Consider the following 26215-nt stretch of genomic DNA (forward strand, 5'->3'; position numbering starts at 1 on the left):
CGGGGACCCACGCGATGGTGCCGGGACCAGGACCGGGGCCGGGGCCGGCGCCGGCCATAGCGGCGGGCGGCGGCCAGGGCGCGGAGGCGGGAGCGGGAGCAGCAGCAGGAGGAGGCTGTGGGGCGATGGCGCCCGTGCCCTGCTCCCTGCTCGCCCCCCGGACACCGTTGTCCCGGCGCCGGTAGCCGGGCGGGGAACGTTGTGGCCGCCCTGCTTGAAAGAGGCTTCGGTTCTGAGGGCGGGGTGGGGGCAAAACGTGCCCCCCCCCCCCCTCCCGGGGCTCCCTCCTCATGCCCCCTGCCCCGCCCGCGCCATGTCTCAGGGGGTGGCAGGGGGTGGAAGCTGTGTGGTAACCACCGGGCCTCGGCTCTGGTGGCTTCATGCAGGGTGGGCAAGCTTGGAAGATCTAAAAGAAACATTACTCTGGGGATCTGCGACCCCTTTTCCCTTATAATTTGAGTTTCCTGGCTGGGGAATGCACTGCGGCAGCCAGGCTGTGTGGGGGAGCAGGGTGGGCGACGGGGATGGATGTCTGTGGTGGGCTCTGCTGCTACAAAATGCTGAGGGAAAATAAACGGGCTTGTGAATGTTAATGGATGAAATGTTGATATCTTGGAGACCTGTAACTGAAAATGATGAGATCCTGAAATAAAATGACACAGCTAAGATGAATTTTATTTATTTTATTGACTTGTTTTCTTGCCTTTTATCTACTACTGCTCTCCTCCCTTCACCCCAGTTACCTTGAGCCACCCCAAGTACATATGAATTGCCTTTGCTCAACGCATTAACGCTGGGTAAATAGGAACATGTAATGACACAGTTGCATGCCTACATGAAAGACCTAAATGCACACAAAGCACGTCACTATTCCTCCTTACTAAATTTTGTATACCTGAGGAAGATTTGAGGACAGTATGTTAAGTTTTGGTGATCTGGAAGCTTTGTGAAAGAAATAACGCATCACAGGGCACTTAAAGTCAGCATTAATTTAGTGCACTTTTCTTGTAAGCAAGTTACTGTACTGTAAGTTTTAAGCCCCATTTCATGTGTGAATGAAAACAGCTCTCTGGTAGATATACTGAGATGCTGAATGGCAAAAACCAACCAACCAACCACCACAATGACTGAAATATTTTTATATACATTTTCTGTTGTGTAAACTCAGAATTAGCCCCTTCAGTGAGATGTAATTCTTGTTTCTTTTTTACTGTTTGACTACTAATTAAAATAGACTAGGTAACAAATTTCTACAACTTCATCACTATTGAGGTGCATAAACAAAACTAAACTACTGCTTAGAAAATTCAAGTCCTTGTTGATGCCTAAAATTTCATATTTTGCATTTTAACTTATATGTGCTAACAGAACGTTGATAGCAGCTGTTCTGTTTGTAGCTTGTATTTGCACTTAGTTACTTGTTATTCTTGAAGGTAGATAATCTGATGTGCAATAATATTGGGTTAATAGAACAAGGTGGCATTGTTTTTTGAAACTGCTCCTCTATGAAAATGACACTGAATAGGAAATTTTCAGCAGTAACTCAAGTAAATGAAGCATGTTTGCTATTGCAGTGACCCATCCAAACATCCTCCGGCTACACAAACAATTATGGAAAAAAAAAAAAAGAATAGCAAGAGGATTGATACATGTAATCATGTCAGCATTGACAGTATGCTGATGAAACTCTGAACTCCAAAATAACAGTATTTTAGGTAATGCCTGGGAAAGTACAGACTTCTTAGGTTGTGGGGAAAGTTTTAGACAGTTCTTATGCAGACTCAGTTTCATGCAGAAGAGAAAAAATGCAGCCTGCAGCCTTTTTGGCTGGTAGAACAACTGCAATGCAGATTCACCATCTCACTTTTCATGAGTTGTTTTTTTTTTTTTTTTTTTTTTTTCTTTTTTTTTTCTTTTTTTTTTTTTTCTCTCCAAAGGTAGCAGCAGACAAACCTAGGAGAGCAGGGGGTACCCATGTTCTGCTGATGAGTTAAAATCTTCAAGTCCAAACCTCCAAGCGAAGTCTGAGGATTAAACAGGATGCGGAAGCTTTTTTTCTGAGCAGATCTCATTTTCTCACACAGGCTCAGCAGTATTATTGTCACCCAACTCCACATATTCATTATATGCCTTTAAAACAATTATAGAATTAAAAAAGATCCTCGCTCCTTAAAGTGAAACATTGCCTTTTTTACCGCTGATTTCCTTCTTGTATTAGCATTGCATACTGCCACCTACTCTTGATCTAGAAAATGTAGATGTATTTTTTGACTCTTATCTATATACTGTAAGTGAACTTGATGTGCATGAAAAACACTGAAAATACTACTTATTCAATAGTGCATTTTTTCAGCAAGTTTATCTTGTTCTTCACATAGCTTAATATCTTCCCTCCTTGGACAGCAGGTGTTTTTAATGAGCAGTTCATAACAACGTCCAAATTCTTTGCTGTTATAATCTTCAATTTCAATCTAAAATGCAGCAATAAAAGCAAATTGTTCAAATGACTGGCTTTAGTATTGCTTTGTTTTCAGTACTGAATCTCCCATAGTCTCTATATGCTGTGCAGTCGTATTGCCATTACACTTTTCTGCACTAGCTGTCAGCCTTCTCTGATGCAGATGTCCTCTATCACACGTATCAGAAAAAAAAATTGCAGCGTGACACACTTACGCATCACCAATTAATTTTGATTTTACTGCAAAATTTGGGAGAAGCAGCATTAGACTGTTCTGCTCTCTCTCTCATTCTCTTACTTCTGTATTTTCTAATCTGTAATTAAAAGGTTGCTTGCTCCCTTTTTACCCTTTGGTTAAAAACAAAACAAACAAAGATAGTAATATTTCATTTTATTTGATAGAAAGTTGCTTCAAAAATATGATTAAGTATATACATCCTTATATGCTGTACATACAGGTACATATACAAAATATACATAATAGCAAACATCTTCCTGTTACATTTTATGGATGGTAGTTAATAATGTGAGATAGAACTTACATCACACTGTCATACCTGCTTTCATCTTAACCTTATCTACAAGGAATTGATGGACATGAGAGATGAAAAAGGCTAGCAGATCTCTTCAGTCACACCCCATCTCATCCAGAACTAACAGTGCATTTGATTAGTGCCTTGTTCTAATGAAGGTAGTTTGCAGCACTTCCCTTCAGAGGTATTCAGCTGCAAAACTTGTCTTCAGATTCTTTTTTTTCCTGGCACTTACCCCATTTCTAATTCTAGAAATCTTCCTCAAATCAAGCTTTTTTTTTTTTTTTTAATAATTTTTTTCCTTTTTTTCCCCCTCCATCTTGATTCATTAGTTGCTTGTTTGCCAAGTATATTTGCCATATAGATTTACCTGTTAGTACTCTCTGTTCTGGGAGAAATATCCTGAAGTGTGAAAGTTATAACCCCTATAACCCAAGTGTTCTCTCTAGCAGGATGCTGTAAAACTGGAATCAGTCAACAAGGAGGAAAAAAAGTACCACTCCTCCTCCACAGGCAATTACAGAGTGCATGACCACCAGTTGTGCCCATGGGACAAGCGGTGTTAGAGAGCTCAAGAGGAATTGCCCAACTGCTGGGGGATTTCTGGTACCGACCCCACAAGGAATGCTCTGCCTCTTCACCCACCCTCTAACCAAAGAGCAGCATACCAAAATCTAGACAGAGGGAGCAGAAGCTGGCACCTCTGTCCTTTACTAGTTGCTTCCAAGAGATAATCCTCCATCCCTTGACTGGAGGGATCTGTCACCCTTACCCTCAGGACCTGATGTTCAGGGAAAAAAGCGACAGCTGCCAAAACAGAGTAGCAGCAGCAAAAGGGCTGGGAGAGAAGCCATGGCCTCCACAGGCTATCCTGGAGGACTCTTCCCTGAGCTAAGAAGAAACATGCCTTCTTTCATTGTCTTTCTACCTTCTGGAGGTTAAAAAGGAGCTGCTTCTTTCTTGCAGACATCTTGGGAAGTGCAGTTTCATTGCCCTGATAACATTTTATTCTTTCTAAATTAACAGCATCCTTAAATACTTATTGCACTACTATTTCTCTGTTCATGTGGCCCTGTGTTTTCCAACCCTGTGCTGGTCATAGTTTTCATTCACTAGGATTTTTTTCTGCTCTGTTTTTATACCTCTGTATCTCTTTTGTATTAGTATGCAATAGCTTTCTCTAATTGGTAAAGCAGTTTTCCATCAGCTGTCAAGGTGAAAGCAAGGGAATTAAGGTTCCTCTTATAAATTCTTTTGGTGTTACTTTAAATAATATAGTGTTTTTCTAACTAAGGGGAACTCTTCTTGTATTCTTTGGATCAAGTTTATATTTTCTGAAATACAGTATAACATGCATATATTTAATAATATCTTAAAGATATTAATATGCCTTCATTTTTTTTCTATGCTGTGGGATTTTCACTCATTTGAGAAAAAGGTTCCCAGGCTTCTATTCTGCTTGCAGTACCTCTGTTCTCTGTTGCTAGGCCCCATAAATATTATTTCATTTTAATTTTGTACTACTCCTTTGTCTCCATCGAAGAACTGGTACGAAGCACATCCTGTTACTCCTTATCCAAATTCCTGAGGTCCTGTCTGCAACCCTGGTTGGCAGAGGGCGCTGGTGAACTGCTGGAGAGATGAGGCTCCACCTTAGAAGAAGTGGGTTTGAAACCCTCCTGCTGACCTTCTGTGCTGGGAGGTGGAGGAGTCAGACGGCTGTGGCTTTGCTGAATTTGTGCAGCAGCAGCTGGTGAATCATCATCCTGCTGGTCTTGAGTGCTGGGAGGAACAGCCGAAGGGATGATGCCCTGAGGAGCAGCTGTTGAACCACTGTTGAGACAGTTCACAACTAAGCTTGCAATGTTAACATTAACGTGCAGTGACTACTCTTCTTAGTTTCCCAGCAGCACAGTTTCACCTCAGCTAATGAATCTGAGATGATGATTTGTCTGTCTCAGATTTGAATCCTAATTCCTTCTCTCAAATCATACCTGTGTTCTGGGGAAAGGTAGAAGAGGTGAAGCCACAACAGAGATCATAACTGCAGCATCACCAGGCTTTGATAGTTTAAAATCAATTTGTTATTAACTTCTAAGTTGTTACTAAGGTCCTGCACAATAGGATTTTTTTCTTGAGGTGAAGCAAAGGTGGAACTGTGACACTGTGAGCACTTTTAAATTTTCCTAATTTTATTGCAGTGGAAACCTGTGTCATCTGAGTGAAAGAAAACACCACCATTACCTTGGGGACGATAGTGTTTAAATGCTTTTACAGTGAGGAAATTCTGAACACGTATAAAACTGATCTATTATAAATGCGCTCTAATAAAAGTCCATTGAAGAGAGACTATGCAAACAATATTCACATTGGTTTCAGTGGATATTGGGCTGAATTTTACATAAGCACATATCAATGACAGACAAAGACATTTCTATTTTAAGATACTACATTTAAGCTGAAAAGTCTTCAGGCAGTATGAAACAGCAACCCAGAACTGTATTTGTGCTAGCTCAAGATCCTCCTGCCAGGACTAAGGAACACTGTGCCTGTACAGCAGGAGACTCAGAAATTAGCAAAAATCGTGGATTCATCTGATGAAGAGAAAGATCATATATATATTTAACATTTAATATTATCAGAGAAGACCAAGCCTGTCTTTCTATGCCGTTATTTTTACCACCTGTGTCAAGGACAGGGAAGAGCACTACAGTGAATCAATGCACAATGTATGCTACAAATGCAGAGGGCCTTTGTTTTGTAAGGTCTAGAAGAAAAACATTAACACACTCAACTTATTCTAGCCAGGCTGGTGTGTTTGTTTATTGTTTCCAGCTAAGAAAACCCATGTGTGTAGATTCTTCCTACAGATATGATCCGAGTATTTCTCTAGTAGTAATTCATAGACCATAGTAGTAATTAAAAAAAAAACAGACCACAGTAGTAATTCAAGTCCATGGAGTACTTCCAGGTGGCTTAGAGAGGAATTCTAATAGTGAAGCACTGCTACTTATCAAGCAATGGTGCTTGTAACAGTCAAATATCTTGTGTTTTGTTATGCAGTGTATTACAGTATAGTATATATTTGAAACAGTTGCTATAACTAAACTAGGAAGAAGTAATGTATTAGTTAGGCATGGGAAGTCTAAGAAAAAAAATCTGTTCTCCCTGATGTCTCACTGGTTTTCTTCTCTTGTTCTGTTCTTCCCAGCATTCCCAGAAGAACTCTCTCCACTCTGTTGTATATATACACACTATACATACACACACGGAGACATATATATACACAATATAACATATACAGGATATTCTTCTCTATAGAGGCTTAAGATGTGCACCATCATATTTCAGTATGAAGTTTTTAAACTAGTGAATATATGCCTGAGGAGCTGGAGCATCTCTCATGCAAGGAGAGGTTGAGATAGCTGGGATTGCTCAGCCTAGATGGACAGGATCGCTCTGAGCTCTCTCTGTACCTCATGGGAGGGTGTAGAGAAGATGGAGCCTCTTCTCAGTGGTGCCCAGTGACAGAACAAGAGGCAATGGGCACAAACTGAATCAGAGGAGGTTCTGGCTGAACAGTTTTTCACTCTGAGGGGCAACTGAGCACCGGCAGAGGTTGCCCAGAGTGGTGGTGGAGCATCCATCCTTGGGTATATGTTCACAGCCCAGCTGCAGACAGCTCCTAACAACCTGTCCTAGGCAACCCTGCATTGAGGAGCAGGGGTTTGACTAGAAAAATCTCCAGAGGTCCCTTCGAACTCCAATTATTGTATGCATGTTTCACATACATGGAAACAGAACTATGCTAATAGCTGACTTCACTGACAGTAGGGATGAATTAATTGAGCAGTTTTAGACTAGTCTTGTTTACATGGTGAAGTACGCCCAGAATAAGAAAGACGTTATTTAATAATTCCTTACCCCAATAATTTAGACTCTTCTGTTGGTAAAAGAATGCTAATCCAGCTCTCCTACAGTAATTTTATCAGTATGAACTAAAGAGGTATGATTTTCTTTATCTTTACTTGTGGGCTAATTGAGGCACAACAGCTGACAAGAAAATGGAATTGCCTGGTCTCTGGAGAGACTACAGCAAATAGTAAAAAAGTAGATAATGTCAAATCTGAAATGGACATATTGATCAAAGTAAATCCATACATTTACTTCTGTCTTCTCCTGCTGTAATTTACTAGCCCTGTGCTTTGTTGCACAGAATGAACAACCTTTTTGTGCTGTAATGCCAAGCTGCACTGCTTCTTTATCACGTACTCTTTGTACAAGGCTATGAAAATACTTACTTATTTGGCAATGCATATGTGAACATGCATCTTCATGATAATTTTAAGAGTGCTTTTAGTTTTTGTTATGACCAGGTAGCATATAGAATTCCACATTGCAGGCTACAACTGTAGTAGATATATTTTAAGACTTACCAAAAGCCATGCTTCTGAAAAGCACCTGAGTTAAGATCTTTGCCTAAAATTGGCTTCTTGGTGCAATTGTTCAGTTTTTGTCCCATCATTCGCCTAATTAAAGCATCGTCTGTGTTTGGAAACAACTGTTTTGTGATGCCTGCAAAACAAAGAGATGACATATATGAGGCCTCCAAACCAGGGAGACCACAGGCATGATTTAAAATGCACTTATCGCATCTTTGAAATTTCCAGCTATTTCTGCCTTAGCTTGTTACTTTTCTGTCTTTACTCACTCCTTTATCAATTTTGTCAGCCCTTGCTTTTTTTCTCTGCCTTCTGTATGTTAAGCCTGTTCTTGGCATACTCAAGGAGAACCCCAGGAGAGATTCCTGCAATAAATAGGTTTATCTTCTCTCTGTTGTTCTGTTTTTGATCAGAGAAGCCTATTCTTGTGTGTTCCCATTCTTCTGAATCTTACAGGCTTTGTTCATTAATTTTGTATTTGCAGAAAAAGCCTCCTTCCCCTAAAATTTCCCTTCTGTTTTTCCTCTAGCTGCACGGTTAACTTTTTTTGAATACAATGCTAACAGGATTTAACATCAGGAATGAAATTTCTGCTCTTCTCCATTACCCTCACTTTCATTCCCTTGATTTTTTTTCCTTTCATTTAATTTTGAAGTTTTACAGTTTCTATCTTCTTTAACTGATCTCATCAGCAAAGTCTTTTTCTACAGTCTTAGAATTTCCAGACATGCCTTGTTTTTCTTCTTCTCCCCTATAATGTTGGCACTTCCCTGTTTGAACTCAGGAGGGTTCTCATTAGGGGAATTTGTTAGGGGAACCTAGCAAATTTCTTTCACTTCTCTGTTAAGCTCCCCTTCTTCACTGAACTCTCTTGCAGCATGCCATATTCCATGGTCTGATTGTATTCCCTGTTTCTTTCCTCAGTTTTGCCTAGACCCTTCCCCAGAATCCACCTTCAGAAAAGTCACTAGGAGATCTGCTCATCCCAATGAATCTTTTTCAATTTTCTCATACTTCATTCTGAAATTGTCTCATCTTAACTCCTCAGTATTTTCATCATCTTACACATTCTTTCCTTTTCTATTTTGCCTTTGAGACTTTTTCTCTAGGTAGATTCTTAAGGAAAAGAGGTTTACACAACTGTAACATCAATACCCTATTGTTAACTTGATATTGATAACCCTACTGATAGCTGCCCAACTTTAACACAACTAGACAAAGGTTCATGAACTGAAACCAAGTTGGGGAGAACAGAGAATGGGGGTAGTAGTCCAAGGAATTACCATGGGGGAGAGACTCTGGTACAGGAGTTTGGGCTATGTTGTTAAGGTATTAAGCTACGGGTGTGAATTCAATAGAAATCAGGCTTCATGTTTACAAAATAGTTTTCTTTAAAGCTGCTACTTGCATCTGAGATGATTCTTTTGTATTCACCAAACATCATCTGCCTTAAACCTCAGCATAAAACAAATTTTGTTTGCTTCTCTGATCACTGTTCCTGTCTCCTATACTTAGTGTCTCATTTTGCCTCAAGCACTATTTAAAATGTCAAAATTTATAATGTTCGATAACTTCAGAATATAGCAAACACGGTTTTAAATCCGATCCAAGTGTGTCCTCTCTGTGCCTTCCCTCTTCTTTATCTGTTATCACCATGCTCCACATTAGACCATTGCAGATTAGCTCTTCAATATCTAAAAAGTTTATTACTGCTCCTGAACAGTCACTTAAAACACAGAACTCACACAACAGAAACACCAGAACTTAGTATTTCACTGTCAGAATTTGTAACCGATGGGTTAAAAAACAAACATGGAGACAAAGAAGGAAATATAAAACAGCACACAACCTGAGTAGACCAGCTGTTAAGTATTAGTGCCCCTCCCTCAGAGAAAGCCCTCTGCCAAATCAGTGCCATATTAAGTAATGTTAATAAGTTATCACCTATGATTTCCTGAACTTCATTCTGATTCATAGCTGGTTTTGCTGCTTTATCCTTCGAAGAGGAGGATTTTGCACCTGTCAGGCTGTGTGTAGCCATGTACTCATGTGTGTAAAGTGCTTGCATCAAGTCATTTATAAACTTTTGAGGTTTGCTCTTGTTACAAAGTGCAATCTGCCACTTTTCGATCTTGAACTGGAAAACAAAATTGGTCATAGACATAACTATTGCAGTTCACTAGAAATATGATATAGTATTATCTCTGAAATATTTTAAAGCATATTTTCTTTCACCACAATTTCAGAAGCAATCCCTGCAGCTGTGCACTTGGGATCAATTTTTAAACTTGCATACCATTCATTGTTTGGAGCTGTACACACATATTGATTTTTAGTTTTTTTCAGAAGCTAGCGTGGAGCAGGCTAAGAACCCCTATTCACCCCTAAGCAGTCCTTACTACTCCCTAGTAGAGACAGGCCATTTTCAGACATACCTAAATCCTTCTGCTTGCACTCCGTGCAGGCTGGATGTGGTCCAGTTCTGTCCTGGAATCTGTATAGCCTCAGGAGCACAGCAATATGCCTAAACTAATATTTCTGCCTCTGAACAGACATGCCCTAAGAACTGTGACATCTGGTCCTAGGCTTTGAGAGTGATTTCAGCACACCACAGCTCTACATCCAAAATAATGTGCAATTTTGAGTCACCTCTATTAAGGTATGGCTAGGATGCTTAGAAATTTTGGTCTTTATATTTCTTTGGCTAGGTCAGATTTTGTGTATTGCAATACCTAGTCAAAGCATCATACCTTGATAATTCTCAATAGAATACTTTGGTTTTCTGAGACCCCAGTAACTATACTTTTGATTAGGTCTTCATATTTTTCCTGTACAGCCTCCAACCTCGGATTTCTCATTTATGCTCTGCTATAATTATGGAGAACAAGAGGTCATCTTCATTCAGAAACTATGTATATGTGTATTTCCGCTTAATTGTTGGCCAGCTTCAGGAACAAGAACAGAAACATACAATTCTCCACTTGCCTATTAACAGTTTAAGCAGATTAAGCCATTTTTCTTAGATTACCTCTAAAACACTAGTGCTCCCTTTTGGAATCCAAAACATTAGTCTGGAAGTTACCCCTGGATCTCAGTATTTAACTCATGAATTCACAGATGTGCAAAGCCACTGAGATCAGTTTGAGAGTGTACCAGCATGCTGAATTAAGCCTAGTGGTTCTCTTGCTAAGAGCCTTCTGTACAACAGGACCTCATTAATCACGTTAACAACTGGATCATGAAAAAAATGACTTTTATTGATGCTTATTTTCATTATGCTGTAACAGTAAGATTTGTACTACATTGAGATTTACTTTTTATGCCTGAAATTATCTTTAAACTGACCTGTTTTTCAGTCTGTTGCTCCTCATCTTCTCCATTCAAAGTTATTGGTGAGCTGGAGTTACTATGCATAGCTGCGTATGTATCTGCTAAAGAACTGTTAGACGCTTTCCAAACAGCATGTGAATGAAGACTAGATGTAGATGTTGTCACTCCCCCTTTGAGCAGTGCTTCAGCCATTCCTACCAGTTCCTCAAAATGAGTGACTGCCTGTGGCAACACTGAAATCAAATGGAAAGTGATGGGTAAAATAGTAATTAAAGCTTTCAGTCCCCACCCATGAAGATCTGGCCTCTGCTTTTGGAATATGATTGACCGGTTCTCTGCAAGGCTGAGAGGAACCATTAATTTATTTCCATCAGGGCACTAAGCTTGCTATTTTTTTCCCTTTTTGTTTGCAATCTCTACAAGTCTGTAAAGCTACTGAATATAGGCCACAAAATGGTATGTCTAATATTTGCATGCTTGTTTCAAAGGAGTCATGTAGACTGCACAGATTTTTCCCCCTCTTTTATTCTACAGAAAATATATTTTCTAAAACCCTTTCTCTGAAAAAATATTTGTTTTTAAATAGAAACTTTTATTTAGTTCATTAAGAAGAATCAATTCAGCAGAGCAAAAAAGGATGCAAGGGATAAAGAATCAGCAAGATACAGAATCACTAAATTATTTTAAGACTGTAAAAGACTAACAAAACTGCTTAAGATGCAAAGGAAATGGTATAAATATGGAAGGAAAGTTGTCAGATGTTAATAAAATATTTAATATTCAGAAAAGTGGAAAAGAATGATTCAAGTCAAGGTGAATAACACATGCAACACATTCAGGTGGGCAATGAAACTGATAAGCACTCACAAAATTGTATGACAAATAAAAAAAAGAGAGATATTAGACAGTCTAAGGATGCTATAATGCATTGACATGGGAAGCAGAAAGCCCTCTTTAAATCTTATACATCCACTAACGGTTTGAAACTTCAGAGTCTGTCTTTGCTGTCCCTGAGTAAGGGACAAGAACAAGTAAGAGGTGCTTCAGACTATGACCACCGAGTGATTAAATGTTCATTTATAAAAAGACAAAATGGCTCGACTCTGGGATAGGACACAATTTTTTGTACCTAGAATGAACTCAGTTTATCAATAATGAGGAATTACCAATGTAATTGGAAATGTATTATTCCAGAACACAGAAAATCTCAGGAGAGCAATAAAAATCCTTAATAAATGATGTTAGTTGGAGTGGTCAATGGAGTATTTGAGCTTAGATGATGGCTATACATGGCACACAGAAAGGTTCTCTTGGCAACAACTGACAGGAGTTACATTTTTCCATTTCTAACTCTATGATTGCATGGCCTCCACACAGGCTAGTTTTTTCTAAGTGCCGCTGGAATTGAAGGCTGCTATGTTTCAAAGACTGTGGTGATAATGGTAGGCCTTGATCATGTCAGGAGCTCGAGCATCCATAATTTCCACCCAAATAGCCTCCTATAAATCAGGCTTTTCATGACCTTCAGGCTTTCCTCTTCATCAAAAAAATTCCCCTGACTTTACCTTGAAGCATTACCAGGGACTGCCTTAGGCGGCAGTTTTCTCTCATGGTGTCTGTCAGCTTTCTCTTGAGACTTTTTATTTTGGCACACAGTTCTACCTTGGATAGTTGAAATAAAGGCTCTTCATCATCACTGCTGCTTTCACTGTACAGAAAGTTGCTTCCTGAATATGGTTCTCTCTGAAAGAAACAGACCATGCTATCTACAGCAACAACAACGTAAAAATAAAGCATTAAACCTACCATTAAAATATCTACCTAAAACAGAGTATTCCATTTGTACACAGAATGTATAAACAGACTTGGTGCACTGTAATAATAATTGTTACTGAACATAAACATTACCATTCCTATTAAAATTCAAAATGAAATGTCAAAGCAGTACATAACAGTTATGTACTTCCATGTTCTCTATTCACCCATTTTCTAATGTGGTTTTAGAACCATTAACTTTACTAAAACATTTCCGTTTGCTTTTCCTTAATAGATTAAAATTGCTGAAGATGAGATGTTTACCTGTTTGTTAATTAAAGATGTTTCAAGTTGACTGAGGATGTTGGCAGGGGCAGATGCCTGAAATGATTTCTTTCTTTTTATATGCTTCATCATCTTCTCCTGTAAACAAGAGTGTAATAGCATCCTTGCATTTGTACGGAGATTCTCATTGTAGTATCTCACGGCATGCTATAAACTTCTATTCACTCTGCATGTAACACTCACAGTTAGTATTTACGGAAAAATAAATCCCAATGAAAAGTTAATAATATGTGCTTTCTTTTCCCACATTTTGTCACTGTAGATCTCAGGATAACACAAAACCTGGTCCCTACTTTTCTTACGCAGTGGTCAGACATCCATCCCCTGGGAGAAAACGTAGTGGGGCTATACAGCACCCGAAGACTTGAATAATACTTTTCTCATTGAACAGCAAAGAAGAAAATCCATTGGCCTGATTAATCTGACAGGTTATCATGCTGAGGTATCACATGAAGACTGCCTTTATTCCTACCATTACTATTGGCATTTAGTGCATTATACTATGAAGAATCAATATTTACGGTCTATTTCATTACACGACGAGCATACCAATCTCAGGCACACAAAGGCAGAAACTCACCTGCTCTTTATCCAGGTCACTGTCTTCACTTTCTGAGAAAATCATTTCTATTCTCTTCCTCTTGCCTTTTCCAACAACCTGTATTTTTGTAATTTCATCTGCTTGTAGTATCTTTTGCATCATTTCCACCAACTCTTGGGGGTCATCTGAAACAAAGATAAAAATGGCCAAAGCAAAGCAAACGATGTAATAATACTTTACAACTAGATTAAAATCTCCTATCAGTCAAATACTCTGCAACTGCACTTACCACTCATGTACACAACCTTCACTAGGTGCTTTTCTGTCTTTCTTTCTCCCACAGGCCAGTTTACTAACACGTGCTCATTTGGTTTCAGAAGTCTTTCTAGTTCACTGTCATCACTGGGAAGATCCTGAATCCACGAAGTCTCTCCAATTTGGAGCGAGTTGTCATTTACAAAATCAAACAGTGTGAATTTTTTCATTGTTAAATGGTTTTCTTGTCACACAGACACAACCTGCAGGACATCATAGGAAAAACAGCTGTTACTGTGTCATCCCACAGGAATGTTAGAAGAATACTTTAAAAAGTCTCCCCAAAACCATTTATTCCTGGATTTTGATATTTATCTTGTATGAAAATATTTTGGGTAAGGAAGTGAAAACTAGCCTAGCGCCATGTTTTGTCTTCCCTGAAAGATGGGAGATGGTCTGCTCCGTACATTAACATAAGTAAAATAATTATCTCCCAAAATATGCACAGAAAACATCTTTTTCTCACAGAACAATTGTTTCTATAATACTACCATGTCTAATCCATCTCCTGCCCATGATCTCTATTACCACATTTGCCCCAACAAGCTTTCAGTGTCAGTGAACCCTTAGCATCAGACTAAGAGATACAGGTATGATAAAAACTTCACCTAGGATGAGGGAAAGCACTCACTCTATGTGCTATTAAAAGGGATGCGTGACTTCCAGGACTTCATTAAGCATCCTGCGGGCACTGAGATCTACAATTGCGGCCCCATAAAAAACAGCCCAGAACAACCCAGGACAACTGACTGGATGAGGGATGACACATTCTGGCAGTGGAAAACTTGATGTACAGAAGAAATGACAGGCTGAGGACTGGAAGTGAGCTGGGCTGCTTCATGAAGAGGAACAGCAACAAAGAAAACCCACACCCAAATACGCAGATAAATCCTTCGCTTATGTGAGATAATATTGTAAAGCAAAGGACCACTTTAATACCTTTTAAAGCACCGAAGTTGTACACAGGGAGAAGGAAACAAGTAATACTCTTTATTTTTCTAATTAAGCTGATACGCCTTACATGAAAGTGTGAAATGTAATATACGTTCTTAAACTCTACTGAAAATGTGATCAGTTCATGTAAGTGCTTCCATTATACTTGGAGAAGATATTTGCTACTTGAAAATTCTTAAAACGGATAAAACCAATAAATAGAAAAACGGATTTTGTCAAGCCATGGCCTTCTTTCCGACAAACATATGATTTGGCCTGTCAGTTCATAGGGGTGAAATAATTTTGTAGAGCTGCAAACTCATGAATTCCCAGATGTGACAGTGGGATTCGTGATTTACTTGGCCTCAATCAGTCGGAAGCAAATCTAGCGCCTCACGCAGAGGCTGTCAAAAAGGTAACTCAGAGCTAGGAGAGGAGAATTACATGGGGCTGTTGTGTCAAAGTGAGAAAATCTGGCTGCAGTGCTGGAGGAAGCAATGTCAATTCATCTGCAGAAGCCCAGCTTACCACTGTTCGCCATGTCTGTGCTAAGCCTCCAAAAAGCTGGCTTTTCACACAGGTGAACTTGTTAATTTGCACAAGACAAATGTGCTCTTGTCATCATGTTTACCGATACAATGAGGTAAGCAGCATAAGAAATCGCCCTTAAAAAGGAGAATATTAAATTTCACTTTTCTGCAGAACATGTCAAGTATGATTGCAGTAGGATTGTTAAGTACTGAACTGCTAAAAAAAAGGAGACTGTTTGCAGGAATTCACATTAATTTTCTTTAAAGAAAAAATCCATCCCATGTAAATCCTGGAGGGGAGACAGCCTGAATATCTATGCCTAGCATGAATCACTGGAGGCCTAATTCTGCCACTTATCCATGCTGGGTGGATCCTCGCCCCACAGAAAGGAGTCATTCAAATGAATAAATGCACAGACGCAGCAGGAGCCAAAGGAAGAGAAGTTCCAGCACTGACTTCAATAGGTAAGATCCAAAACGAAATGGCATGTTTGTTCAAACAGCAACATACCAGATTTAAAACAACCCATATACGCAATCACACTGAACATCAATATTTTTCCTTCTTTTCCAAACTGCTCATCCGGCACGAAGATGTTGACTTCTAGAATCAGAGGGCAGACTCAGCTGATAGCCTTTTACCCCTGATCAAGCCAGCACAACAATCCCCATCACCCAGCTGTTCAATTTTCAAACAAAATACTTCGAGCTTTCCTGTTTGGCCCTTGACAGTCCTGAGCTATTTCATTGCTCTCCTGGAAGCCCACATAATGCTCACAGAGTTGTAGCAAAGTTAGAGCTGCCAATGTGCCAAGATTAACAGCTGATGTTAATCTGCTAACCTGTATTTTTTAACATTTCCCTGCTGTCAGGCTGTGTCTCTGTGGTGTCTCTCATTTTGTACTCAGCCCAATACTCTGATGTTTGTGGTATGTGCACGTGCAGGTTACCAAGTCAGCCAGATAAGCACCAAACACACAAGGGATTCAAAGCATGGAAGAGCAGTGATGATTCCCCAAAGCCCTGGAGCTATTCACATGCACACGGTGACCACTGAGCACGTTGGTAGGAAGTCTTAACAGTTTTCAGGAGGTACTGGACTCACCTAAGTTATACAGCTTAGTAAGGTCAATGCATATGTCGACTTCTGGATGTTCAGAGCCCACAACAGCAGCATGGGGTGGCTGGTAGATGCTACAAGCCATGTGGCCAGTGAAATCTCTCTCAGTCTTTACACCAGACAAGCTATCCACGGTGGGGGAAAAGAAAGAGGTGTGCATGTCCCTCAAGCATCTGGATCCATGAAAAGAGCTCCAGGGCACGATGGCAAGACGAAGAGGAAGAGCTGACAAATCCAGCCTGCTAGTCAAAGCTAGGGAGAAGTTTTACCACGGTCCTTGCAGGATGCAGAGCTCAGCGATTTGTCTGCATGATCTATAAAGCTCTTCTGAGCTGTCAAGATTCTTGCCTGTGGTGGGAGGGTGTACTAGTAAACAGCTAAACTGATTTCACTGGGAGTCTTAACAGCTGCCAAGTTAAAATATAAGCTACATACGATGCTGAGAGAAATTAGGAAAGGATTTCACAGAGTCATGGGAGGAGGGATGGGACCGATCCATCCCTGCAGCTCCTGAAAGGAGTCAGAAAACTTCCCAGCACCTTTATGAGGCTTCTGCTCAGACCTGTTGCTGCAATATTTGGTTGTTAGTACTTTTCTCTGATGAAGCATGGCTTCAGCTCCCTCAATATACATTAATCAAACTATGTCTTTTCCCAGAATTTATTGTGACAACTCATGGGCCCTAGGGATAATATCTAGCCGTCTGCTGGCATCATCTCCAGCCTGTGATTAAAGGGAATGGAAAGGTAGAACAAAATGTCTCTAATGAAGGAAAGGAACAGTAAAATACATCACTTACTGGAGAAGTCCGGCAGTGTTTTCTCACTCTGTCCTCTCATTGGAGTCAATGTGAACCTTGCTTGAGTAAGGACTGCCACAGATGCCTCCCTCTAAAACACCTTCTTTGCCAAAACAGATCAAAGGCAAAATATACTGTATCACCACGGGAAAAAAATAAAAATCTGTGGAGTGGGATTAATCTCACTGAACTTTTATTACCCTGAAAATGAGAGGCTGTCTAGCCACGCTTGGCTCTCTTCTGTCATTGCAGAAAGAGAGGTGATTCATCTCGCCCTAAGACACATCTCAGAGAGCCGATGACTTACTGTCTGTGGGAGCCCATTCCTCTCCGCTGACTACTCAGTGACCATACCATGTCTCCTTACAGAAGCTGCTTGGGTCCAGCCCCTCCTATATTCACTTTTTCTACTTTTGAAGCTGCAGGTTAGATTCCGGTAGAACTCCTGAGATATGGAGCTACGAGGACGAAGAATGAAGTCTGCGGAAGTGTATCTGGTTCTCTCTTTTAAACCCTTCTTACACAGTTCTACCAGTCATCAAGTAAGGTTTCTGACACTGGGTGCTTTGTTCAGCGGTTTAATTGGAAGATACATAATCGTTCGCAGACAATTGTTCACCCAGCGCATTAAGCCACTAACCACAGAGATAGAATTACATGACCTTTGAAAGCCACTTGTGTTTAAGTTGCCCAATTCTGCTGTGCTCTCCATTTGAAAACGCCAGCTCTTTATTTGAGAAGTACTGAAATACCAACTTATGATTTATCGCTGTTCTAAGACGTAAATCTGACCTCACTTTTTCTAAAACCAAGGAATGCGTAGAAGAAAAAAAAGGAAAAGGAGGAAGCCATTTAATTTTAGAGCTCTGCAGATGAAACATTAATTGGACTTAATTTTTACAAACATGTTAATAGCTCACACTCGGCGCAGATGCCACAAATTTGCAGACAGGATATTGTTGCTAAGCAACCCAAAAAGCCAGAACAACAACAAAAATACCCACAATAGTCATTTAAAGACATATCTCACCCTTTGACTGACATAGTCTGTTCCATTCAGCTTGAGAGTTGGCAGATGGCATGCTGAGATCATTATTTCTCTTCCCTTTCAGCAAACGCCGTGTAAAGTATTACAAATTTACACCATGAGATTGTAGGCCTACTCGATGGGTCTGATTCTGCTGGGGCTTAAAATAAAAGCTTTGCCACTAATTTTAGCAAAACAAGGAACTGTACCACAACTGTGCAAACACGGTTCCATAATAAAGTACTGACATTTTATATCACCTACCCTCTAAGTCCACACTTTGACAATCCCAGTTTTTCTTAGGGAATAAAAGAAAGAACAGCACAACTCTTTACTGGACTAGAATCATCTGTGTCACGCAAAATTATTTATTTTATTTCTGCGCTATTAGTAGCAGTATCAAATTTGGGTTGAGTTACTTTGATTACTGCATTTCATGCTGAACTTGCCAGGTCATTAAACACAATGCTGGTGCAAAACTCTTGGGTTACACTAATGTGTCAGAATTCCTGGTTCTCCACAACAAATTTATGAGGGAAAATATTACCCTATTTAAATACGTTATACGCCCTTTTGTAGGTTCAGATCTTATTCCCCTGAAACCAACGGAAGATTTCAGTGGAAACAGACAGCGTCAGAAAAATGCAGAAGTGTTTTTATTGCTTAAAATATTTTAACTGTGGTATCTTAGTCATTTCAGGGGAAAGTATGACTTAAAAGCACGAATGCAGAGTACAGATTTTCTTGTCATCAATATGACTCTGTTCCAAATTCAGCTAGAAATCTTGGGGAGCATCTGTAGGAACACTGCTGTAGCTGTCAAGTTTGTAAGTGCACGGAAATGACCCCACTTGTCTTCCACTACCAGGAAGGATAAAGCTACATGATTCTTAGTACTAACAGCTCACTTCCTGCCTGTAGATCATTACCCTCACAAACCAAGCCAAGGAATAACCTCAGATACTTTTCTAAGAAGCGATGGGATTTGTAGTTCAGCAACATCTGGCCTTATTTACATAGCTTGTCTCCTTGACTTCAAAGCCTCATCAGCACTTGCAATCCACATGGTTACGTGCAGAATTTGGCCCATATCTTGTCCCAAAAGCTAAAATCCATAGGTTTGGTCCACAGAATTCATAAAGCAATTATTATTTTTCATAGTAGCGTCCTTCATGCTGTGAGCTTTAGCAACCTGCAAATTCTTTAAAATAATATCAACATCCAAATATGCCAAAGATATTCATAGGACTGTGGCTTAAATTACAAGTTTGAAGAAGTTGCTTGGAAATTTTTAATTTCCACATCAAATCATGTACTTTTCTTGTGTAATACTGAGTGACAGTAAAGGAAGAATAATGAATTTAGTGAACAGATATATTTAATATCTCTAGGAATACCTAACTTTAGCTCTAACTGATAATTTACTCAGCTAACACTGAAACATAGTGTTGATTTTACTAAATTTCGAGATAGCAACGTGGCATCATTATGGGGCTTTTAGGACAGGATTCAGTTGCTGACATGTGCAGTCACCTGTGCACTGGTTTTCATTGTAATCAGCGGAAATTTAAGGACCAATTTGGCTGCCTGAACACAGGTGTCTAGTGCCAGTATCCTGTGTTCTGCTTGGCCTTCAGCAGCTACTCCAGCTGTGCTAATCTCCCATAGGTCTCTCCTCACAACTGCCATCCCTTTGTAGATGCCTCAGCACAGAGCACCTCCATCAGTCAGAAGGGTCAAGACCCTATCGAATACAATCAAAGCCATGTGGAGGGCAATTCAGCTCATTTCAGATGCTTTAAGGCCCAAGTCAGTTGCCTAAAAACAAATGCATGGTGCTAAGGTGTCACAAGTTGTTATGCCTGTCCTCTGAGTGTCCCTTCTCATGGGCACATACCTCAGATAGGGCCAGGACCCTCTTTCAGGCTCATGAGGATGGTTACTAACTCCAGGTATCTCAAATGGCATTAAATGTAAAAATTTAGAGAAAAGAATTATGCTCTGGGCTTCAATGCCTAAGCCAAGTTTAAATAGGAGCTTAGATACCTCATCTGCTCGTAACTGCTTCATGAACTGAATCACCCCATCCATGAAAAATCCACATAAAGATAGCAAGATGCCAAATAAGATGCAGGGAGTTGGCTTAATTCTCCATCATGGATTAGTATCTTTATTAGATAGCTATTTCACAGATGACAGTTGGAAAACTAGTACCCACTTTCACTTGCTTCTTCACAGACACCATGCACAACAAAATGTACTCATATACAGACCAACAAAAAACAGCCTATTTATTGAACTGCAGGAGATACCTAAGCTACTGGAATTTGAATAGTCACATGAAAGCTCTCTCCGTGCAAGTTAATATATCCAAACTCTTACATGTAGTAATTAGTCTGGGAGGAGAAACAAATCAGCATGGATCTATAGAGTTCAACAGCTGGCCTTTCTCGTGATTTGGCTTGGGTAATTCAACGTAATGCATCTTAACAGCTCCCAAATGATGAAGGTTAAAGAGGAGCAATGCATTTACTTATTTTGTCTAAATACATTTATGGGAAGCTGATGTCATCAGGGGAAATCTGACCACATGCAGATCTGTGCAGAGGTGCAAAAACTGTGCGCTTGCTCTGTGTGTCAGCCAAGCAGGCAAATACTATTTTCTTAATGTATTCTGAAGAGATGTGTAAAAGGCTGAAAAAAATATCAGAAGTACTTTTCATATGCAACTAATGCAGTTTCAAACTGGATTTGTTCAAAGAGACCCACTGGTGATCCAATGTGAGAGTCTGTAAGAGAAGGCATCTCACCTTTTTTGGTGGCATAACTGTGCTGTCCCAAGGCATTACTATCAATGATCAACTTCAACTATCAAACTTCAACTATAAGAGCACAGAAGTGAAAAAACATCTAGAAATTCCAAGCCTGATCTTGGGTCAGTATTTAATACTCCAATGGCATCTTAACTCTCCCTACTCAAACGTCTTTATTGGCTATCATAGGTGAGTGGTGATAGAAGTCGTGCCTGATAGTACTCAAAATACTTGCTGTTTTACTCCAAAGCTCTTACTCAGTCTCTCTGGTTTTGCTACGTACTGGTAGGAGGGAATGAACTTGATAATCTCCTGTTAAAAAAATAAATCCTTATTGCTATTAAAGGTCATGAGTTAGAACAAGAGACACATATGTTGTCCTCTTACTCCAGGGAATATTACTGCAACCAAGATTAGTTCTGAATGCACTTAGGAGAATTTATGGGAAGGTATTTTCCCTGCGAGGATAAAAACCTCAGACCTTATTATACCTATTTTTTCCCCTCCTGTAAAATTAAACGTCATTTTGGCACTCGCAGTTCAACCTACCTTTAGAAATTAAGGCAATAGCTGAAATACCAATACTGTATACTGGTCTGAAGGAATCCTTAAGTAACTTCCAATTATATACATAATACTAATGAAGTGCAATTCCCTCTGGGATGCAAGGCCATATTCAGATTGACAACTGCTACATTAGACACTGCCAAAAATGAACAGAGAACAAATTTTAACCAAGGACAAACGGGCAAACCACTGCTGTAATGAAAAAAAAAGAAAAGCCATAGGAGCTTTAGCAGTATATTTCCATCTAGGCTCAAGATCAGCTTGTCTGTCTGCAAAGTCAATTTATGCCCAGAGAATTCCTGCCAGCATTTTTCCAGCAATGCTCATTGCTGTGAGTTCACAACTGCATAGCTCCTACACCACGTGATTTACAGTCAGTGCAATAAACAGAGGGAATCAAAATATCCAAGTTGTGTGAGCTAATGAACCTATGAAAGAAGAACAATTACCTCAGCATACATAAAGGAGACAGGTATTTGGTTTTCCATCGTCACCTGAAACACCTAAAACTGCAAAATTTTCCAGTTGTGTCTGGGGTCTAGTCTGCAGCACTTGAATCAAACAGCTTGGTCTTGTGTGGACCATATAACACTTGCAGTTTAGTTTCTCTTTCCAAAAGATTTGAAGCAATAATATGTATTTACCTAACTGCAAGAATTAACTGATGTGCCATCCAAATATATGAAGCATTGCATGGAGCAAACAATTTAACCCGTTTGGCAGAACGAAGATTTGCAATAACCTTAATAAACTTAGAGCATACCATTTCATATAACAGATTTTTGAAACCTGATGCTTATATCAAGCTAGAGATTGTTACTCTTTCAGCTGAAGAATGTATTTTATTAGATTTAATCATCGACCAGGAGCTCCCACAACATATTCTCATACATCATACTAAAACTGATAGAGAGCACACTGAGGACAGTACGTAACCCATTAACTACAACATTGAGGGGAAATGTCAATTATGTCTTTGAATTAAGTTGCTAACACCCAGACACTACAGTACTTTATTTACTTAGGTTGCTCCTAGGTTCCTGCTTGATTAGGAAAAAAACTAAATATTTTGTTAAGAAGTATTACATGATTAGAGAATCCTTCTAACCAGTTAAATAATCATTTAAGCAGAACATTTTACTTAATTATAATTAAGTAGTAGAAACACAGTCTTTAAAGCACATCTACATACCGGTGAAAGGAACGACCTTACTCTTTCACTTACTTACTCAGCTAAAAATTGTACTTTTTTGTTACTCTTCCAAAATCGTATCTTGTATAAACTCCTGTTCTTATGTCCATACCACCAGATCTCACATGTGACTTTCCTTTGGCCCACTGATACAGGGAGTCTTGTAATTGTAAAATGAGGTGCACACAGCCTGAACCTGCAGGATCAGAGAGGTGCCTTCTCAGAGATGTTAAGTGCCCTTGAATTCCACAGCTCACATCGCAGGAGGTCAGATCTTTGTTGATGTGGGTTCTCCATTCAAAATGCTGTGATATTTTCATTTTTTCCTCCTTTCAGCTCAACCCATTGTACTCAGCTATGGTTTTTAGTTTCTTTTCGTTTCTAAGAGCTGCTGCACCTCATGTAAATTATTGAGGTATATGTACTAGTCCACAGATTGCATTGCAATTCTGCATACTGGGCAACGGTGAGGGAAGAAAATATCCCTGCCATCAGCATTAGCAAGACTGTTAAGTCAGGTCAGGCTATCATGAGACTGGGTGAGAGAATACTTTAGGTCAATACTGACTTGTTTCCCTGCAGGAAGGCTGCTGTTGCTGTATCACATTCCCTGCTCAGCTCTTCCATTATACTGGAGAACTTTGATGTGCAGGTTGCTGCTCCCCTGCTTCCCACAACTTTGTAAAATAAAGAAGCTGCACTGAGCAGTGACTGCAACCTGAGGAACATCTTCCTGTACTGCCCTGTCCCCTCTCACTGCAGATGTTTGTGGGTCACCTCTTTGTGGAGCCTCTGCTGCCCAAGCAGGTATCGCTGCTTCCTCCCTCAGCGCTGCTCAAAGGAAAGGTTTCTTTCAGGCTGCCTGCTGCAAACTGCAGCTGTGCCTGTGACTTTGTGGCTGGCTGCTCAGCTGCTCTATCAGCCCTACCAAAACAAGCATCCACAGGATGCTACCTCCCACCTTCTCACATCTCTGCAAAAGTGCAGCCATATCATGCACACCCTGAAATAGCAGGAGCAGTACCCCTTACTGATTGATTTCAGGGTCAAAGTCTGTAAGATCCCTCCAGACTTGCTTCAGCCTCTCAACAACTCGGATCTCTTTTCTGACCTGCCTTCCCTCACCACATATTCTTGCCACAAATAGTCTTAAAAACTTGGTTACCTTCTTTCACTTCCTCTTCTCTGAAACAGCTTCCTATTCACCTCCGGGATTCTCCTTCTGAGGTCAAATCTCAGCTGAGAGCCAACGGCTTTCTTTTAACCTTCTCTCTTCATTCCTTTTCTCTTCTCTGTTTCTCATTCTTAAGATTTATGAAAAATTTCCTGAAAAACATTCTATAAAGGAGCTTATATTAAAAAAAAACACCATACACATAAAACTTATTATAATTACTCTTTTTTACTATTTGGAATAAGCTAGCTGCATATTGTTTGCTTATTTTTAACATGAAATCACTTCATCTACTTAAACTGTATTCACCACGGAAGTAACATTTTAACCACACTCCCCATACCCACAGCATTTATAAAAAAAAAAAAAAAAGAATAGTAACGAGCATAAAGAAAGCCATAGCAGCAGTTTCATATGCATGAGACCGTTGACTCAGAAGCCTAGAGCAGTAGCTTGCTGAAAAAATCACACGTCAGCATTTCTTGTACTAAACTGTATTCTCTTCAGAATGTGAAAAAAAATTAAGCTGTTGTCAAGTAATTTATCATAGCCTTTTGCCAAAACGTTACCCTCAGGGCACCAGTGCACCTTAAGTCTTAGAAAGGAAAAGCTGTAAACCTTAAACAAGCAGGGTGACTAATTACAGATCTGTCACTACTCTAAATGTTGTTCTTGGATAACTGCATAGAAAAGGTGAATTCTGCAGATAATTCCCTGAGTTCTCTGCAGTTTACTATGCAGCCACCTCTACGTTATGTTTTTTGGAATACCTCCTTATGAAATATAAACCGGTGCAGAGCGAGAGGTGCTGAAAAGTTTCTTGTCCCTGCAATAGACTGCAGCGAGACACTGCAGCAAGGCTCCGCGCTGCTGGGAAGATCACTCCGATTCGCTTCATGTTCCAGCGAGGTGACACGAAGCGGTTTAATAATCTCCAGGTAATCTGCATTAAAACCATTTTACTGCAGTGTACTGCGGTATTAGGAGAGCTCGGTATCGCATCACATGACACAACACAACCTCACAGCATTTGTGAAGGAAAGAAAGCTTTAAATCAAAAGCTGCCATACAGCAACTTCCCATGCTACCAAGTCAGATGACAGCCTGTTCCGTCTCAATATGTCGGTGGATGCTATAAAATGGGACAAGATTCCTGGGATAAAGCACTGCAGACCCAAAAACAAGGCTGGTTTGTTTCTTTCTTAAAGTAGCCACCAGAGCTGGCACCATGGGGAATCTCCCCCCAGAGAGGCTTTCCCTGACATTTAGGATAACGAGTCACAGTGACATTCCTTCAGCGATATGGGAAATTTAGCAATACACGGATCATCTTTTTCCTATTCTTATTTAAGCTACCACAGACACGCATCCCTCTCTCCCTGTCCTTCCTGCTTGCGTATTTTGCCATTTAAATTCGGATATATGTTTCCATACATCTTTTACAGCCGTCCTATAAAGCAGAAACATCCCAATGTTATCCCATATGCTTCCATGTATGCTTTATGGCCATCCTATACGCAGAAACACCCCAATGTTATCCCAATGTTTGCACAGAGATTTTCATTATTTCTGTCCAGCTTCAGATCCGCTCCTCCCGCGCTCCCATCCAAGAGGCACGAAAGGTGCACGAATTTTGCCACAAATCAACCCTAACTTTTTATTATTATTATTTTGTACACTGCTGTAGTGCAGAGCACCCCGGAGGTGCTTTCAGAGGGTAAAAAAAAAATCATTTTTTCATCTTTTTTGCAGGGAGCAGCGGGACGCAGGGACCCCATCTTCTCCTGAAAGCCGGCGGGGGGCGGGAGGGGGACGACCTCGGGGGGTCCCCACGGTGCTGGAGGGGAGTTAGGGGGACACCGAGGGGCTCGCTGCCGAAACCCCAGCCCCAAGCAGAGGGACACCGAGAGACCCCAGCGCCTCACGGGGGGCACCTCGCAGCCAGCCCGCAGGGGGACCCGGCGCAGTCAGCCCTCAGCACGCCATCACCTGTTCGCGGCGGCTCCTTCCCGTCACGGAGGAGAGCCGGGGGGCTCCCCTCTCCCCACCGAGGGCCGGGCTGAAGCCGGGGCGAAGCCGAGGTGAATCCAACCCGTTGTGAAGCCTCCCCCCCACCCCTCCACCCCCGGTACCTCGCCGCGGCCATTTTCCGCCTCCCTCTGCAGCGGCTCCAGCGCGTGATGTCAGCGGCCGGCCCCGAGTCCCAGCCGCGCCGGCGGGGCTGCGAGGTGCCCCTTTCCTTCCTCCTCCTCCTCCTCCTCCTCCTCCCTCCCTGCAGGCACCCTCCTCCTCCTCCTCTTCCTCCTCCTCCTCCTCCTGCCGCTGCCGCTGCTGCCGGCTG

At 40.7% G+C, this 26215-nt stretch overlaps 2 protein-coding genes across 9 annotated transcripts in view; both read right to left on the minus strand.

Moving 5' to 3' along the window:
- Positions 1–247, minus strand: part of ZNF451 (zinc finger protein 451) — a 38869-nt gene extending 38622 nt beyond the window's left edge. For both annotated transcript variants that reach the window (XM_038176966.2, XM_072036325.1), the window contains exon 1: positions 12–247. The gene's annotated coding sequence lies outside the window, so the exon portion shown is untranslated. The remainder of the gene's footprint in view (positions 1–11) is intronic.
- A 2587-nt stretch (positions 248–2834) lies between these two features.
- Positions 2835–26199, minus strand: BEND6 (BEN domain containing 6). 7 transcript variants are annotated; one of them, XM_027455073.3, is made up of 12 exons: positions 26007–26199; positions 23866–24038; positions 22738–22896; positions 21491–21644; positions 13694–13922; positions 13444–13589; positions 12843–12941; positions 12329–12506; positions 10779–10996; positions 9378–9570; positions 7428–7566; positions 2835–4824 (listed from the first exon to the last, which is right to left on the minus strand). In XM_027455073.3, the coding sequence occupies exons 5-12, from the start codon at positions 13887–13889 to the stop codon at positions 4557–4559; spliced, it is 1437 nt and encodes a 478-aa protein (XP_027310874.1). In that variant the 5' UTR covers positions 13890–13922; positions 21491–21644; positions 22738–22896; positions 23866–24038; positions 26007–26199; the 3' UTR covers positions 2835–4556. The 7 variants fall into 7 exon arrangements, with proteins under 7 accessions (XP_027310874.1, XP_027310875.1, XP_027310876.1 ...); XM_027455074.3 differs by lacking the exon at positions 22738–22896; XM_027455075.3 differs by lacking the exon at positions 21491–21644.
- Between the last annotated feature and the right edge of the window lie 16 nt (positions 26200–26215).

This window comes from Anas platyrhynchos, chromosome 3 (assembly GCF_047663525.1).
Source record: "Anas platyrhynchos isolate ZD024472 breed Pekin duck chromosome 3, IASCAAS_PekinDuck_T2T, whole genome shotgun sequence".
In the NCBI taxonomy this organism is placed as follows: domain Eukaryota; kingdom Metazoa; phylum Chordata; class Aves; order Anseriformes; family Anatidae; genus Anas; species Anas platyrhynchos.

Bases quoted from the DNA above. Each gene is read 5' to 3' on its own strand.
- BEND6 (XM_027455077.3), bottom strand. From the start codon at position 13,889: ATGAAAAAATTCACACTGTTTGATTTTGTAAATGACAACTCGCTCCAA. The intron at 10,997-12,328 runs GTAAAGTCAGGG...ATTTGATTTCAG, and splicing joins GTCCCTGGTAATGCTTCAAG to TGTTGCCACAGGCAGTCACT. The intron at 7,567-9,377 runs GTGATAACTTAT...TTTGTTTTGCAG, and splicing joins TGAAGTTCAGGAAATCATAG to GCATCACAAAACAGTTGTTT.